Source organism: Odontesthes bonariensis, chromosome 20, assembly GCF_027942865.1.
Source record: "Odontesthes bonariensis isolate fOdoBon6 chromosome 20, fOdoBon6.hap1, whole genome shotgun sequence".
Taxonomy (NCBI): domain Eukaryota; kingdom Metazoa; phylum Chordata; class Actinopteri; order Atheriniformes; family Atherinopsidae; genus Odontesthes; species Odontesthes bonariensis.
This window is the reverse complement of record NC_134525.1, coordinates 25,434,954-25,453,050: the sequence shown is the minus strand read 5'-3', so window position 1 is coordinate 25,453,050 and position 18,097 is coordinate 25,434,954. Positions and strand designations below refer to the sequence as shown.

The 18,097-nt window shown below is 41.7% G+C and overlaps 1 protein-coding gene across 5 annotated transcripts in view; it reads right to left on the bottom strand.

Annotated features, from left to right (window-relative positions):
- Nucleotides 1–4,620: 4,620 nt before the first annotated feature.
- Nucleotides 4,621–18,097, bottom strand: part of waca (WW domain containing adaptor with coiled-coil a) — a 31,944-nt gene continuing 18,467 nt past the window's right edge. The window contains exons 7-13 of one of the 5 annotated variants that reach the window (XM_075451995.1): nucleotides 16,399–16,674; nucleotides 11,293–11,415; nucleotides 11,023–11,174; nucleotides 10,348–10,472; nucleotides 6,239–6,449; nucleotides 6,021–6,148; nucleotides 4,621–5,924 (exon numbers count right to left, since the gene is read on the bottom strand). In XM_075451995.1, coding sequence (XP_075308110.1) covers nucleotides 5,855–5,924; nucleotides 6,021–6,148; nucleotides 6,239–6,449; nucleotides 10,348–10,472; nucleotides 11,023–11,174; nucleotides 11,293–11,415; nucleotides 16,399–16,674 — 1,085 coding nt within the window. In that variant the 3' untranslated portion in view covers nucleotides 4,621–5,854. The remainder of the gene's footprint in view (nucleotides 5,925–6,020; nucleotides 6,149–6,238; nucleotides 6,450–10,347; nucleotides 10,473–11,022; nucleotides 11,175–11,292; nucleotides 11,416–16,398; nucleotides 16,675–18,097) is intronic. The other 4 variants (XM_075451997.1, XM_075451996.1, XM_075451998.1 and 1 more) reach the window with 4 other exon arrangements.

The following is an 18,097-nucleotide window of genomic DNA, read 5'->3' as shown; positions in this document are numbered from 1 at the left end:
TACCATCTGGATGGTGTGTAATAGTATTCATGTAATACATTATATTGTGTAAGTTTACCCCTTGCCTCTCTCACATATTTTTATACACATATTTCATATATATATATATATATATATATATATATATATATATTAAATTTATTTAGTCATTTATTATTAGTTAGTAGTAGTATTTTTATTAGACTTGGTATTATTATTGTTGTTGTTAATATACAATCATTGTAAATATTAATAATAATTTTTTGAGCTACTTGACTAATTTGAATTTCCCCCATTGGGGGATGAATAAAGTATTTTTCTATTCTATTTCCATTCTATTCTATAATTACCACAATCAGCCACAATTACTGCCCATCTATCACAATCAATCTCTCCACCAAGGTCCCTCTGCCAGATCATCTTTAACTGGTCATAGTCAGTTGCGAGAGAGGAAATAGCCATTTTATAAAATTGTGAGGCTTCGTTTTCTAAGTGGATGTTTCATATAATCATTATATAATCATATCATCAGTAATATTGTATGGCTTCGAGGTAATGCAACTCCTCATTTGCAAAAAATTCCAAAACTTATCTTTTCCCACCAAATCAAATTTCTGAAACAGCTTATCATATGGCAAAAACACTCCATCTTCAAATAGATCATTAATGGTGCTTAAACCTCTGACGTGCCACTGTTTCCAATACACTGGTTTCTTCCCAATGCATACATCAGGATTCTCCCACAATGATGAATATCTGTGTGGAGTATGTGTAAGTTTAAACATTTGATGTACTTTACTCCAGACATCCCTTGAATGTAGAGGTATTGGATTTGTAACGTTAGACCTTCTTTGTGATAACACTTCCATAGGTTGGAAAGGCGAGCATATCTCCTTTTCTACCTTCATCCAAGCTGTTTCATCCTCTGCAGCCTGCCAGTATCTTGCTATTTTAGCCATTTCAAAAGCTAAATAATGCAATCTAAGATCTGGCAGGCCCAGCCCTCCTTTCTCTTTATGTGCACATAACTTTCTCAATTTAATTCGTGGTCTTTTCCCAACCCATAGGAAACATTTTATAATATCATCCAGTTGTATAAAGATGGTATGGTATATTAATTGGTAACATCATTGCCACATAACTGAATTGTGGGGCAATTATCATTCTTATAACATTGATTTTTCCCCACAATGTCAATTTTAGTTTTCCCCACTTATCAAGGTTTATTTTCATCTTTTGAAGTAAAGGGTTAAAGTTTAGTGCCACTATGTCATCTATATCCTCATGAAGTTTGATGCCAAGCTACTTCGTTCCCTGTCGTACCCATCTAAAATTAAACTTCTCCACCATAGATGAAATACACGAATTGGAGAGAGGCATTGCCTCAAAATTTGCTCCAGTTGATGGAGTAGCCTGAAAATTTTGAAAAAGACTGGATGGTGTCCATCAGATGTGGCAGCGAAGTCAGAGGTTCAGATATTACTGCCAACATGTCGTCAGCATATAATAGTAATTTCTGTTCATTGTCTCCTTCCCTTACACCTCTTATTCCAGGGTGTGCTCTAACAGACACTGCTAAAATCTCTAAAAAGATGATAAACAGCAATGGGCTCAATGAACATCCCTGTCTAGTTCCCCGAGATTATTCCATTGGTCATCACTGCCGCCTTGTGTTCTTTATACAGCATTTTTATCCATTTAATGAAGTGGGAGTTGAAACCAAAATGAGATTTTGTGGAGAACAGAAATTGCCACTCCACCCTATCAAAGGCCTTTTCTGCGTCTAGGGCAGGGATGTCCAAAGTCGGTCCTCGAGGGCTGCTATCCTGTAGGTTTTAGGTGTTGCCTTGCTTCAACACACCCGATTCAGATCAAGGCATCATTAGCATGCTTGTTTCACTCAGCCACATTAGGTGTAGCAAGAGTCTAACATTATCAGTTGAAGTACTATTTTTCATGAAACCAACCTGACTGGAATGAATGATGCTTGGTAAAACCAATTGTAAACGATTTGTAAAAGATTTTAGTAAGAATCTTACAATCAACATGGAGCAGGCTGATGGGTCTGAAATTGGAGGGATCTGCTGCGTCTTTACCTGTTTTGGGAATTAGTGAGATTACCGCTTCATTAAAAGTTGGAGCTACACGACCCTTATCAAATATCTCTTGATACACCCTCTGTAAAAGTGGTATGAGAATATCTGCAAAGGTTTTATGATATTCCACTGGGAGCCCATCATAACCTGGGGACTTTCCATCTTCCATTGAAGAAATTGCCTTCCTTATTTCGTCCTCGGTTATAGGCAAGTCCCCCGTCTTTAAAAAATGGTTGGAGAAGAACATTTACCGGGTCTATCAACTTTTAATCAACATTTCTTAAAGTACCAAATAATCAGTAATACACCATCGTCTTTGGCGATCTGGGGCGCGTGTGCTTTTCATCAGTGTCCGCTCGTGATGCTTTTCCCTTTGATGTAATGACACCACAAGTATAATTCATGAGAAGGGTGAGAACAACTGCAGGATGTGTGTGATTTTTCAGGCTGAAATGCTCACTGCATCACAAGGAATAGACGTGTTAATAACTCACGTTGGAGTAACATCTGGACTCTGCCGCATCGAATCCTCTCAGAAAACAGTTGCTTTGGGCTCCCACTTTGATACGTCCCTTTAGCAACTGCATCTTTTGATTTTTTCCAAACCCTTTTGTCATTGATATAATTGAATTTGGCGATTTGTGCAAAGGTTTGCTCCTGTATGTTGTACGTGATCGTCCATCAGCATCCTCCGACTCAGACAGCCCTTTTTTTACAGCCAATTCAACTTGAAGAAACGAGGGGATGCGTAATTGTTTCATCACCGTCGGGCTATGGTACAACCCATCTGTAATCTGAGATGCTAATGGTTATGATTACAGGATATGATGCTCAACAATGAATGGGGTTATTAAATCATTCAAAACAAAACCGGTCGGACTGAAACACTTTTTCTGTGTGTGCCAGTTACCAACACAAGGTATCCAAATCCAGAAGTAAACACACAAACTGCTGAAGAACATGGCGAACATTCCAACTTCTCTTTTGTCAGCCTTCCAATCCAAGCTTTTCTAGCGAGTCAAGTGTCAGTGTACATGCACTCTGAACAGCAAGTTATCAAATTAGTATTGAATCATTCGTAGTCTGCCCAGTGATGACAACATTTTATGTGAGAGGAGTCCCAAAACTGTCGCACCCATACCTTTGAAAATGTAGAAAAAGAAGGAAAACATCTTTGACCCGATGTCAGAGGACGCTGTGCAGTAAATATGAAGGACCAGCAGGGGTCGGTGTACGGAACAACTTCACTCTAAAGTACACAGAGCTGCACATGAATGAATTGAAAAGTAACTGGGAGAGATATCAGTGGTACGGTTTGCCATAATCTATTCTACACTACTCACAAAAAGTTATCGATATTTTTGGCTTTCGGATGAAATTGATGGAAAATATAAAAAGTTCATGCTACAGTGATATTATATCATGAAAGTAGAAGCACGCACTGGTGATTTCCTCATTTTAAACAATTTATTGAAACAAAAGCCAGCAACAGATGTGGGTACACCACAACAACAAAAAATGTCAATGTCTCAATAACTTGTCATGTGCCCTTGAGCATCAATTACAGCTTGACAAGGACTTCTGATGCTGTTCACACGTCGACTTATTGTCTGCTGAGGCACGAAGGGTGGCCCCTCAGGTCATTGAGGTTCTGGGGTACAGAATTACGAGCCTCTACACGGCGACTCAGCTGATCCCATAGAAAAACTACGGGATCAAAGTGGCCACATCCGTCTGAGAACATCCTGAATGAAGCCTCACAATGATGAGGTACTGTTGATCAATTGTGAGCTGTCGTCTTGGGGCCATGATGTCAAAATGTTGAACTGGTTCAATTCTAACTGAACCAGGAAATTTATCGGTCAATTCATGGATCAAACACCTGTTGTGAATTTTGCCATTAAGCTCCTCGTTAGAGAACAGCAACTTGTGCAAAAAGTACTGACACATTGAACAGTTGGACATGTCACATTAAGTTCACCTGTAAAGGTTAGAATGCATTTTAGGTTCATCCTGAGATTTCACCCGAAAGCTGAATATCCCTAACTTTTTGTTAGAGTCTGTTCAGTTAACAACCTGGACTTATTTTTTTAATCATTACTACCCCCCCCCCCAAAACGAGTTTCACAAGACAGGACACGAGAGCTTCAAGGCACAATCAAAAATGCAAGAAAAACAGTGCCCTGGAGAGGCATATTTTATTTCATTTGTCAATATACTTCAGGAACCAATATACAAAGCAATGACGTGGTCACTTTACTGAATGTGTCGTGAAGTTCAGTTCAATAGATAGAATGAATTTTTTTGTGGGGGGGGGCGGTAAACAGGCTTTTGCTGCTGATGACCCTGCTGTTCAACAGTGGGAAACAACAAATGAGGGCGAGGGATGGGATGTGCTCCAGCGACCGTGGGTGACGTGCTTGTTGAAGTTCAGACGGAATCAAAGAAACGTGGGGCCTGCAGGTGAGTGCAGGTTAAGACTTTCAACAAGGCACTAGCATATAAACCAAATCTCTAACACTCCAATAAAATAACCAGTGCTCGCTTTAGTTTAACATGTTTATTACAATACATACATTTCACATTTGAACTTTGACCCCTTCTAGCCCTGCGCAGACTAAGGAGGTGCTCCGCGTACACCCGACCTGCTGTAGCTTTACCACCGCTCCTATACCGATGAAAATGTGTCGATCGGCACTGACAATGACCGTTTTGTCTCTAATAAATAAAACCTTTTTATACCGTGGCTCTCTCTTAACACTCCAGTTACTTTTAGTGTTTGTACAAAGGAATGAAACAAAGGTACCGCCTCAGCTTGAAAAGTCAAGGAGGGAAAAAGAGGAAGAAGAAGGGAAGACCAACAAAAAAGCCCACAGAGGGTGGGGTCTCTCAGGGCCGGGCTCAGGCCAGGGGGGGGGGTAGTGGGAATGGTCCAAAGCAGCAAGCCATCACACCCCATGTTCTTCATAATTTTATTAACACTCACTCCACCAACCACCAGGCACTGTGCCCCCCCCCCACCCACCTCCAGAATGGGTAATGCAGGGCCACCAGCAAAGAGATCACTGAACCATTGTGAGCAGTTATGACAGATCTGCACAGAGGGGGGTGTTTGCCAAGCCTGTGCACATGTTACAGTTCACTTTGAGAGGGTGGAGGGAAGAGAATCTAGACAAGATGATCAGTTTACCAAGATCTGAAAAGAAGCACAAACTACACTGACACCAGTGTGTTCCGCATTATGGGGGTTGTGTGTAAATAAACAGCTTCACACATCCTCCTCCGGTTACATGCAGGTCACATGAACACACGGACGCAATGGTTCAATGATCTATGAATTGACAAATTAAGCTTTAAGTCTGCAGATGAGTTAACATGAAGGACAGGCTAGCCAATGACTGTAGCCGCCGAGGCATTGATTAATCTGGATGTCAAAAGCTTTGATAGGCATGGCTTTCCATGGCTTCAATCTACAAAACATATTTACAACATAGATAATAACATCTACAAGAAATCTACATTTTCTTCCCCACCGTGAGTGTTTACAAAACAGAGTGTTGTAAATGCACCCCTACCCCTCCTAAACCAACAGCTCCTCATGTCTCCCTCTTGAGTGCCCCCAGTCCACCGATCCAAAGCCAACCTGACTTCAACCTGTGTGTGTGTGTGTATTTGTTAGGACCGGGTACAAGAGGAACTGAACAACTGCTCTCTTCCCAGATTCCAACTATGTGCAATGGGTCCCCCTGCCACCTCTTTCCCACCCCAACCTTAAGTTTTCAAACCATGAAGGAATTCTGATTCTTCAACTTTTCAAGTTCTTTGATTTGCTGTCTCAAAAACAATATCCTGAAAGAAAGAAAACAAGAAAGAAAACAAGAATTACTGGCAAGGAAGTCTGAAACGCACAACGGGGCAACTCTGGGAATAAAAGGGTGTTCGTACCTCTGCTCGCGCAGCGTTGCTTGTATTTCACAGACTCTGACCAAAGACCGCAGATTTTTTAGCTCGGTGCAGTTCTCAGACATGCAGATACTGCCCATGGTGTGAGCCTCTTCACGCAGTCTTGACGCCTTTGAGAGATTTCAAACAAAACCTCCATTCAGACCATGCTGCAACGAGTAACCAGCTGTTGCGAGGAAATCTATTTGGCGAGTACTGACCTGTTTCTCTGCGTGTTCAGCGGGCCATCCCTGCACGTGTTTGATAAGGTTCTCATTGAAGTGTGCGGCGAGCGTGGGGGTGAAGGAGCAGGAGGGCCGGGCTGCCGAGGCCGTCGGAGGAGCGGAGGCAGAGCTGGGGGCGTTGCTGCTGCTGCTGCTGCTGCTGCTGGAGGCGACATGGTTGGGACCAGGGGAGGGACTCCGCTGACTGCTGAATTTAAGAAAGGTCAGGGAAACTTAAGTAACAAGCCTTTGGTGGGAAGCACGCCACTGAGCTACAGGCAGCTGTGACTAAGTGCTGAGAGTAGTGGGGTAGTCAAAAAAGAAAATAAAATATTGGTATGTAGATATTCATTTCTAACCATATTGATATGCAGTTGACAACTTCACGCATCTCCAGTGTAGACAGACAGACGTACAACCCCTCCCCTCACCAACAACTGATCACTACTTGATGTTAAAATAAAATAACCTAACATTGTTTTTGTTGTTTCAGGATGGAGCAAGAATCTATGGCTGTGTTCGAAACCGCATACTTCTCCTACTACTCCCACTACTCATACTAACTTTTTGAGTTAGTAAGCGAGTTTGAGTAATGAGAAGTTCCCGGATGCATACTAGATTCGCTGAAATGTTGGGTATGCATCATGAGGTTACTACTCATACTACCAGAGATGCAACGTAACGTGATGTCACCGATCATCATTTCCTGTCAAAACGGCAGTTTCAAGCTAGCTATAACGAGGGTAGGTTCCCTTCCTGTTTTCAAAACAAAAGCAGCAATTGTATCGTAATGGCTTTCCCTATGATAAAAGGCAACGGGTATTTTATTTTGTGAAAAAAAACAGGAAGTGCGTTGCTCACTGCGGCTAGCTTTAGTAGCGCCGAATTCGTGGGAACAAAATTGTAAATAGCCGGTATTTTGTCATATTTTCAACACGTTGGGGATCTAAAGGACTACTTTCTCGCCTGAAAATGTTTCAAATGTTGCTAAAGTTTACAGAGTTTAGAGCTTAAGAGAAATCAGCTTCAGGCCGGCTGATTTCGGCTCGGGCAGGAGCGAGATGTATTGTGGGTAAACGCTCTGCATACTGTCTGATCGATGAGTATGCAGAATTGAAGTATGCAGTTTGCAAGTATGTAGTATGTGGTGTGGCACACAGCCAAAGTCTCTATAGTCTCATAGTGTCTACGTGAGTTAGAGACTGGAGAGCCTGTCTCTTCATGACAACACTAGTTGGGGACAATTTAGGCTGCACTGATCATCTACCTGCATCTGTTCAGTAAGCAGCCCACTGTCACGGGATCCCCTCCCGCTTTGCTCACTTCTTTCACCTAGGGCTGGGCGATATATCGATATTTAAGATATTTCGATAGATTTTTAAATAAGATATGGAATTAGACCATATCGCATATATCGATATAGTTCAAATTTGCGCTGTAATACTTGCTTCAGGCAAGCCGTTGATCAGAGCTCTCTGCACTGCTTCCCTCGCTCCGGCTCCACCCCTCCTTTTTCATGCACAGAGGGGGGAGGGGGAGGGACACTCCGACACTCTTAAACAAACATGGAGAAGGCAACAACACCTGCGGAGCGTACGGAGGAGAGCCCCTTGGTTGGTAAAAGAAAAAGCAGTGGCTCAATCATTTGGAGATGGTTCGGATACAAATTGTCAGACGAGCAACAAAACCAAGCTATATGTAGGGAGTGCCATAAGCACATTGCAGCCAGTGCTGGAAGCACTACGAATCTTTTTTTATCACTTAAAAACGTAGCACAAAGTGCAATATGAAGAGTGTGTGAAACTGCGCGCTGCAGCAGCCACAGGCACAAGCCGTCCCCAACCTGACAAAGCTCCAGCCCCAAAACAAAGCTCACTGCAAGCTTCATTTTCCCGCTGTGTGCCTTATGAGAAGAAAAGCGACAAGTGTCCTTTCACATTGCCAAAGACACGGTCCCCTGTTGCAACAGAGGAACAGGTCGGGTTCAAATAGCTAATTAAAAAGCTGGGCCCGAGATACGAGCTTCCCAGTCGCAACTATTTTGCACGAGAAGCACTGCCGCAAATGTATAGTGAAGTCAGACAGAACGTTGCGGACCGGCTCGCTAACGTCCCCCATTTTGCGTTGACCAGCGACATGTGGTCAAGCAGGACGTGCAAAGCTTATATGAGCGTGACAGTTCACTTCATGCAAGACTGGGAGATGAAAACAGCTTGGCAACTGGTTGAGACTGTTCAGAGAAGCTATTAAGTTAACAAAAAGAAACGGGTAATCTCAAGCTGATGTTTAAAAACGTTTTTCTTAAACTGAGCACTTTATTTTGTTATCTCTTTATATATATATAAATGCTGCCCTCAGAAAAAGATTTACCTATTTTATTTTATAGGCTAATTTTATTTAAGATCTTTTTTTTATTTAAATGTGCACCTTACGGAGCTTTGTTATACAGTGTTTATGTTTACATTTTATAGTGAGTTTTCAATAAAACTACTCGTATTTGGCTTTGACTTTGTCTGAGCATTTCATATCACAGCTCTCACTTTGCGGAAAAAAATATTGGGATATATATCGTATATCGATATTCAACCTAAATATATCGAGATATGACTTTTGGTCCATATCGCCCAGCCCTACTTTCACCCAAGGGTTCATTTTTCCAAATTCCATACACGAGTGCCTCCACAACTGCCTGGACTGTTGTCCGACTCAGTTTGTGAGACTGAAGGGTTGTGTCTGAGAAGGTGAGGAGCAGCACAGGAGCTGCTGAACTCTGTGTGACTTCCTTTCCAACTCCTGCCATCTGCAGAAATACCCAGATAACTGATGAGGGGAGATTCAGTGATGGTGGATGTTAGGGGAACCGGGAATAAGCCAAATGCTATGTCCATCCTGGGTAAATAAAGCAGGTTTGCTGGAGAAATTTAAAAGGCACAAATCAGAAAATCAGTCTGCACGAGACTGAAATAACAACACAAATTCAGTATAATCTTTCACGTTGTAAAAGGGGGAGCTGCCATTTCCTACATTTAAGGTGTTTAAGAATAGCCGACTCTGACAGAGGACACAACATGTGTGAAGCTCACTGTAGGTGACGTCCATCAAATAACTGGAACATTGCTGGAGGAGAAAATTATTCTGCTCAGTAAAAACACTACAAGCCTCTTAATTTGTCCTTTATTCCCCCACGGTATCAAAAATGCTATCGAGTATTTTCCTGGGGATCCGTATCAGTTTGGAAAGTCAACCCTGGTAGGTAGAGTGGTTGTCCTCCTCCAGAATATTGGCCGTTTGGCGTCTTTGGCCAAGAGGCCAGAGTTCACATTGTCCCCGATATGGTCATCATTGTGTGGAATTTAAAAAATGTTGCATGTATCTCACACGATGCTCAGAAAATAAAGCACTGTATCAAGTCTGTGTGCACATGGGAGAACTGAGAAACAGAGTAAATCACTTTGTACAACCTAAAACCATTTACCACCTGGTTGTCATTCATCAAAAACACGTCTACAAAGCTACGGTCTTTGGCACTTTGATGTGTTTGATATGTGGCAAAGGAACAACAAGTTAATCTGGAACTTTAGAGGTTCCAAGTGGACAAAGTAGTGGCAGCCACAGTGATGCGTCAGATCAACAGATGCAACAGGCTGCACACCTCCAACCTCTCTGAAAGGGAAACCGTGACTTGCTGTTTGCCAACTGACTTCTAATGAATGCATTAAAGCATATTTGTTACCGTTATATAAAAAGAAATAACTGACACTTTTGTGAATGACGCTTAAACCTACAGATGCAGTAATGAACATCTGAATGGCACACACACAATGAATGGCTACAAAAAGATGGTCAACTCAATGAAGGAGCGACTCGCTTTTCCATTAGCGGCCAGCAGATGGCGCAACAGCATCACACAATAGATGTGTGTGTTTGAAAACTCAATTCAGGAGGTGATGTGAATGGGCAGAAGCAATAAAAAAAAAAAAAACACCAGGCTTTAGCACCAACAACTGGTGCATTCCATCAGGATTTTTAACAGTCATCCGCCCATTATTTCACTGCAGCGGTTTGACTGAATTGTACAACAAAACTCATTGTGAGCTTATACTGACCCTTGGCGTTGGAGGGTGCGTGGGGAGGCCGTGGTGGCATCGTGACTGTGCAGTTTATCGCTTGAGAGGGATTGCTGGGATGTGGGCTGGGAATGAGATGACTGTTTCATTGACGGTGTACTCACCTGAAACACAAATTAGTGACGCTGCATCAACACAAAAAAAGCACTTTCTGTCCATCTCATTAACAATCGTTAGGATTTATTTATTCAAATCAGTGACATCATGAATGCTTCCCTGTTTGTACCCTTTCTTACATTCAAACCATGTGGTTGATATGACAGGAGACTCAAAGCTCCATAAGGCCTCACAATACAGCATGCAAATCTATTGTTACATCTTAGTATGCACATTTAACTTGTGATTTGCAGTGAAATATCTGTATGGCCAGTCAGTTGAATCTCATTCACCTTTTTGCAAAGCCATGACTTTCTCCTTGTTACAGATGTTGCCTGTTTGACAGATTCAACAGGATTCTCACATATGACGAAGCTAAATTAAAGTCTCAGTTTCAAATACCAACAATGATTTGATATTTGTACAGATTGTGCTGATTTTTACTCGCCCCTGAAGGGAATAAGGATCTTAGAGGGGAATCTCTCAACATTCCCCCAGCTGGCTGCTCTATAATCTACAGCTATATGCTTGTTGAGCACAGTGCACGTTGTGTCTTACTTTTGGCTGTGAGATGACGGGCTGCGTGCTGAGCAGGGACTTTAAAGGACCAGCATTAGTCTGCGGTGTGCTGATCCTTGGAGAGACATAAGATCTTGGCGATGAGGCGTCTGATGTTAAAGACATTGGTGACTGATTCGATTGCTGAGCTGCTGGAGAAACAAACAAAAATCTAAGCGAAAAGCGCAACCTTTTTTACTCAAGTACAGCAAAACCGCCTACATAAACACACAGCAGTGCCATTGAAATACTTCTACACAGCTTCATTACATTGGTTGGAGAGTTGGGCAGCCTGAGAGAGGATAGTAGTGATATTGAAGGCTGATGGTCCAGCAGTGAGGATCTTGTGGAGCATCGACTGTAATGAAGCTTGTGTGACAGCAGCGGTGAGAACTACAAAAAGGGAGGAAAAAAAAAAGAGACACTGTTAGACCTGAAGAGATGAGTCTAAAAAGGCTTGTGAGCTCCACCGCAGTGACTCTGGTCTTTAATTCAATCCCCAACTAATAATGACAGAAATAATGTAACACTGTATCAACGCATCTAATTTTTTAATTATCAAATCAAATTTATTTGTATAGCATATTTTATGTACAAAACAATTCAAAGTGCTTTATATAAAATAAAGCATTGCAGCAGGGAGTGGAAGAAGCATTAAAAATACATAAAATAATATAAAGAGAAACAAATAAAATCATTTAAATGAATTTAAAAACAAGCAACAGTCCAGATAAATTAAAAGATATCGTGCAGATATCATGCATAGACACATGAGAAAATAAATGTCTTTAACCTGGATTTAAAAATGTCTACATTTGGTGAAAGTTTAATCTCCACTGGCAGTTTGTTCCACTTGTTTGCAGCATAACAGCTAAATGCTGCTTCTCCATGTTTAGTCTGGACTCTGGACTGGACCAGCTGACCTGAGTCCTTGGATCTAAGAGCTCTGCTGGGTTTATATTCTCTGAACATATCACAGATGTATTTTGGGCCTAAACCGTTCTGGGATTTGTAAACTATCAGCAGGCTTTTAAAATCTATTCTGTGACTGACTGGCAGCCAGTGTAAAGATTTTAAAACTGGTGTGATGCGTTCAGATTAGATAACCATTCATTCTGCAAACCAGTGCCCAGAAAGAAATGATTTCTCCTTTCCTGATACATTACTGTGTGTTGATGAAAAACTAAGTTATTAACTGCAGCCAAGCATGTTTGATGGTTTAAAGAAACTTTGCAATCTGACCAAATCCCCCATCTCCACAATGCGAGATGCCTAATGCGCTTCGTGTGGCAGGCATCTTTAAAGGGTGCAACGTCTCCGCTTATGTGGCCAATATGGGTTGCAACCTCGTGGCAGGCAGGCTTTGCTATGGTTTCCCTGTGTCATTCAAGCAGCATCTAGTTCTCAGTGCTGTGCACCATAGACAAAGTACCTCTGGCATGTGTGCGATTTGCTCACTGCGACCTAAAGAACGTAGTGGACTGGTCGCTGACATCCAGAGGTGGCCAGGTTGTGTTGCAGATAAAAAAGGGTAGAGAGGTGCAGGTGAGGCTACATGAAGTGGATGACTCGTCTCCTGTTGCTGTGGCAGCAGATGAGACAGAGCACCAGTGTTTCATCTAAAAGCTCAGGACGTCACTACAAACAGCTCAAAAGGACAGAATATGTACCAAAGGTACTCATATCATATTGATTTAACAGCTCATACAAAGAGCCCAAAGAAAGCAAAAATGACTAAACAAGACTAATGACATATCTGTAGAAGTGAACGTAGAAATATATTTCATGATCCAATTACCACAAACAAAATTAGGTTTAATGAAACCAAACTTGTTGGTCGAAAATGGAAAACATGGTTAGAAGAAAAACAAACAAGTATTTCAATTTCAATGATAATTTACACATAAAACAAAACACATGTTGCTTTTTTTTAAACTTGCTTCTGTTTTGTTTCATTGACTCGCCGACAAACCGAGTCAAATTGCAGGGTTAGAAGGACAACCTAAACCTAAACTAAGCCTGCAGCTTGTGCTGGCGTGTTTGAGACTGTAAATCTCACAGTATGGAAACAAACATTTGATCAACTCAGCACAAAGTAGCATATTTACACCTGGAACTGCAAAGGCAGAGTTTAGTTGCCCTGAGAGCAGGCAACAGTTAATATGTAGCCCCGGTTGTGCGTGAGCAGTTTGGCTCTGGAATACTTGCTATACTTCAGATTACATAAAAGTTGTTGCCTGCTACAGTCTGTGCTGTATATATTGTTGTAATATATTCGATATATTATAATTTACAGACTGCAGATATTAGCTAGAACAAGTGAGATACTGTAAAAATGCTAAGCGGTCATGCTAACCAGCTTCTGCCTGCACTGTATTGCTCCCTTGGCACCATGAGGAAAAACGTCAAATCTCTCAACAAGCGATACGAATGAAAACCCAATGAGAGGCCATCCTTCGGCCACACTTATGAACAGACATGATTCCACTACGTACAGATTCTAAATTCACTGCCAATCATTACTTTGTTTTTTCTATCCGCACTTTACATGCATCACATTTACCGAGAGGATCAAGATGAAAAAAACAAGACCTTCACACAAAAAAAAAACAACAACCGTTTTCTACACACAAACGGGTCTTTATAAAGACAGACTGTGAGAATGTGCACGCCTCACACATCCTTTAGACCAGTGTTTCTCAATTCCGGTCCTCGGTGCCCACTGCCCTGCATGTTTTCGATGTTTCCCTCCTCCAGCACACCTGATTCAAATGATCAACTCGTCATCAAGCTCTGCAGTGGCCTGATAAGGAGCCATTCATTTGAATCAGAAAACATGCAGGGCAGTGGGTCCTAAGGACCAGAATTGAGAAACACTGCTTTAGACCATGCACGGAAACGTTTTGAACAATATTACACAGCAACAGAATTTCACATAATTCATACTTTTCACAAAGCTTGATCAGAATGGTCGTGGATTTTTTCCCATAAAATTTGGCCAAGATGGATGTGGAAGACCTTTATTTCTAAAAAAAAAAAAAAAAAAAAGTGTCCATAAACATTGTTGTTTTTCCTGGTTCAACATAGACTTATGAGCTCTTTTAGGATTCCTAAACCTGTTTAATATAAACAGACCCCTAGTTCAACTGTTGCAGAAAAATCACGAGCAGCAGGTCCTCGACATGTAGCTCTGTTGTTTTCTCCTTTAATGAACTGATGAACTTGTAATCAGACTTTTTTTCCTTTTCTTTTTCGCAGGGTCCTTTGCTGTCGAGTTGCAGTCGATAGCTTCTGATATCTCCAATCCAATCTTATTTATAAAGCACTTTACAACAACCTCAGTTGACCATATCTATTTATCTATATTTATTTGGCAGTTTGTTTGCTTTGATTGCGATTCGTGAACTGAAACCACCAAATAAAACAGATTCTATTTTCTCTTCTTCTCTGAGTGTGTCAGTGTCATATTTGCTTAAATGTGTGCTTCTCTACTGCTGTTTTGTCTGCTTAGTTGTGGTGTACTGATAGGCAAATGACCACATGGTTAAAAATGTGAGTGGAAATCAGCTTCATGCATGTGCGTATACTTTCACGATGACAGATTTATAAAGAGAACTACGCAAATGCACAGCTTTACAAATCCATCAAAAAGAAAATACATATTCTCATTTCTGCTTTTCGAGAGAGGGAAACAATCTTATTTGAACCTCAGTCTCCCCAATATCAATTTATACATCTACTGTGTTTTTCATAATTTAGCAATGTTTCATTTCCTTTCCTTTCTGTAGCAAGAGGCTATCTGTCATCTGGAAATTACAAATACATATTACCATAACCATCGTTCATTACTGATGCCGTTACATTCACTAATCCTCAGTACAGAGGCACGTGGATCCCCAGTCTCTGATTTCTGACAATGACAGTCAGTGGGGTTACATGGCACTGAAAGAATCGGATGAACGGCTAAATTACAACAAGAGTTATTAAGTTCATGTATATATCTTAGTTTGACTAAAAATTGGATGGGGTTACTCGCAGTCGGATTAAAACCCCGGGATAACTCGGTTGAAAGTCAAATTAAACGTGCTTGTAGACGTTGAAGCACGTGGTGAATTGGACTTTGTGTTCTGCGCATGCTCGAGGTTTTTTCCCGGGGTCGTGACCCGGAAGTCAAAGGAGACGATATTACTGTTGTTGTCGCCGCCGTCGGAAAGAAACAAACAACGCGATGGAGAATGCGCCGTTGTGCATCGTGTTTGTGCAATAAGCAGCTCATCACTCAGCTCAGCTCATCTATGTTCAAAAGTCAGCCGCCCGACTGCTCACTCATTCCCCCTCCAGAGAACACATCACTCCCATCCTTCATCAACTTCACTGGCTTCCAATAAAACAGCGAATTCAACTTCAAGATCCTTCTCATCACCTACAAAGCCCTCAACAACCTTGCACCTCCATACCTTGCAAACCTCCTCCACTGCTACTCCCCCACTCGACGTCTCCGCTCCTCTGATGCAAACCTCCTCACTCCCATCACCAAGACCAAGTACCGCACCCTTGGGGACAGAGCCTTCTCCATCGCTGCCCCTACCCTTTGGAACTCCCTGCCCCCCGCCATCCGGAACTCCGATACACTCCCCTCATTCAAAAGCCAGCTAAAAAACCCACCTGTTCAAAATCACCTACAACACCTGATAAAATGTTCCTCTTCCCCGCGCTATATAAAACTTATATATTATTATTATCACAAACGAAATGTAGAGGGACATAGCTTCATCTTGCTCTTCGCCATCTTTCTCAAATGCCTGAGTTTGGTGTTGGTGGTGTTGAAGGGGTCAACTGGAAGTGGCTCTATTAGTAATAGTTGAAATGGGTACCGCGCCACCTGTCATACCCGAGGGTATGACATGCTTTGTGCCTATGATTCCATTCATTCACCGTCATATATCCAAGGATAATTGCCCTTGCTCAAATAAGGAGCATAATCCAACTATAGCTATAACGGAATTAATCTCATCATGTAGACCCACTGAGTGTGGTAATCTGGAAAAAAAAAAAAACTATTGCTCAACTTATCCTATATACACACAACTGGCAAAATAAACTATCCATTTTCTCACAACAGTAACTTCTATCGGCTGTGAGGTGTTACTTATGACATCTCCACAGGATGGATTTCATAACCCACATCACACAGTTACTGTCTCATCCCTCAATGACACCTGCTTTTCACCTCACTTTTATCAAGTCTGCCTTAGCAGCTAGAAAAATGTTTTCATAACCCATCAGAGAGTACGTTTTTTTTCCAAATTATCATGGACATGATGGACTTGAATGTATCATGTATCAAGTGTAGCTTGAATCTGCATTTTTTCTTACCCTCGTTGATTTTTGCCATGTCCACACTGGCATTATTGAGCTGGAGGGCAGTTTGAAGTGCTGGGAGAAGCTGGCGGAGTAGGCTGGGGTCCTGTAGTAGCGGAGGAGCAGGGGACTGAAGGACCGGGGACACAGGCACAGTGGAAGCCGATGATCCAGGTGGCCCCGATGAGGGGTTCAAACTGCCTGAGCTTGAGGATGATGACTGGGAGGCAAGGGCCGCTGAAGGTTTCTCAGTCTGAGCCGATTCTATGGTGAGAAAAAAGGATCCATCTGCTGTTATATGAAACACACACACACACACACACACACACACACACACAATGCTTTGTTTAACTTGCAGCTTTCCTGCACACTTCATGAAGGTTGGAAAGAAAATGGCATTAAACTACTTCAGAAGAATTAGTCTGGAAAGACGGTTCAATAACACAGAACTGGACATGGCAACTGGAACTTGCTTATTATTTATCACTGAAAGAGCAGAATGAGTCTTTTCATAAATAAATCAATTTCCATTAGAGAGGAAATTCATGGCAACCTTCCCATTGTTGACTCTGAAGCATCATCAAGTGCAGATAGCTTTAAAAGTAGCTTTAGAATACATTTTAGGTTTGCTGGTTCTATGCCGCTGAGCTTGCCAAGCTAACAACAGTAGCTTCATCAAAACCCATCACCTTGCATATCAGACCTACTACATGCTTTTAAATGCAGCTTTTAATGTTTCCGCAATTAAACCTTTACTTAAAAAACAACTTATCCTGGACAGATAGCTAATCATGGACCTATATCCTGTCTATATTTTATATCTATAGTTCTTAAAAGAACTGCTGCAGCTAGAGATGTGCACGGCTAATTCGATTAGTCGGACGGCGAACAGTCAAAAATGTTGCTCTTCACGAGCAGAAAGATAGCAATAAAACAGCACTGGCTGAAGTCACCAAGCATTTCGTAGCAGGGAGCTCATCGTTATCGAGCTAACCACGCGACTTCGTTATAGGTTGTCGGCTGAGTGTGGTCTGAACACATCAGACTGGTGCAATTTTTCACCCCTGTAGAACAAAATAATGTTCTACACCCACACCTCTTTGATTCTTGATTTGGCATTGGTGAATTACAAGTTTTGTGACCAATACCTTCCACATTAAGAGCAACGTACTACTCAAGGTGACAGGCAGTGATGAGAACAGCTGTTTTTCACTCGACTGAAGAAGTGGTTTGTAATCAGAGCAAAGCTGCACCATTTACCCCAAAAGCTTAGTTGTGTTCAGTAAAGTAAGGAGTGTTGGAATGCAACCTAGTTTATGTCTTTTCCTGATACGATCAACTCTTCAACTCATCTCCTACAGGTGACAGCAAACACTGTGCGACTCGTTGCTGCCTGTTCCCGGTCAGTCTGTGACACATGAAAAGCAAAGATAAGCCACAGATGCAGCACATTAAACCAGACGAATACTATCAATTTATGGCCCCCCAACAGATGCACTTTATCCAACTTACTGACACTAAACATAAAGTAGTGACTCTGTAGAAAGTTTTAACAATGTTTGCTAAAGTCTTAAATCAAATTATTTGTTTAAGAAAGCAGCCCTCTGTGCATCTTTGCACTGCCAAACAGGTACAAGATCAGCATATCATCCACTTTAAAAACAAACACACCAATCATATCTTATTTGAATAGAGCATAACCGCTTCCTTCTGT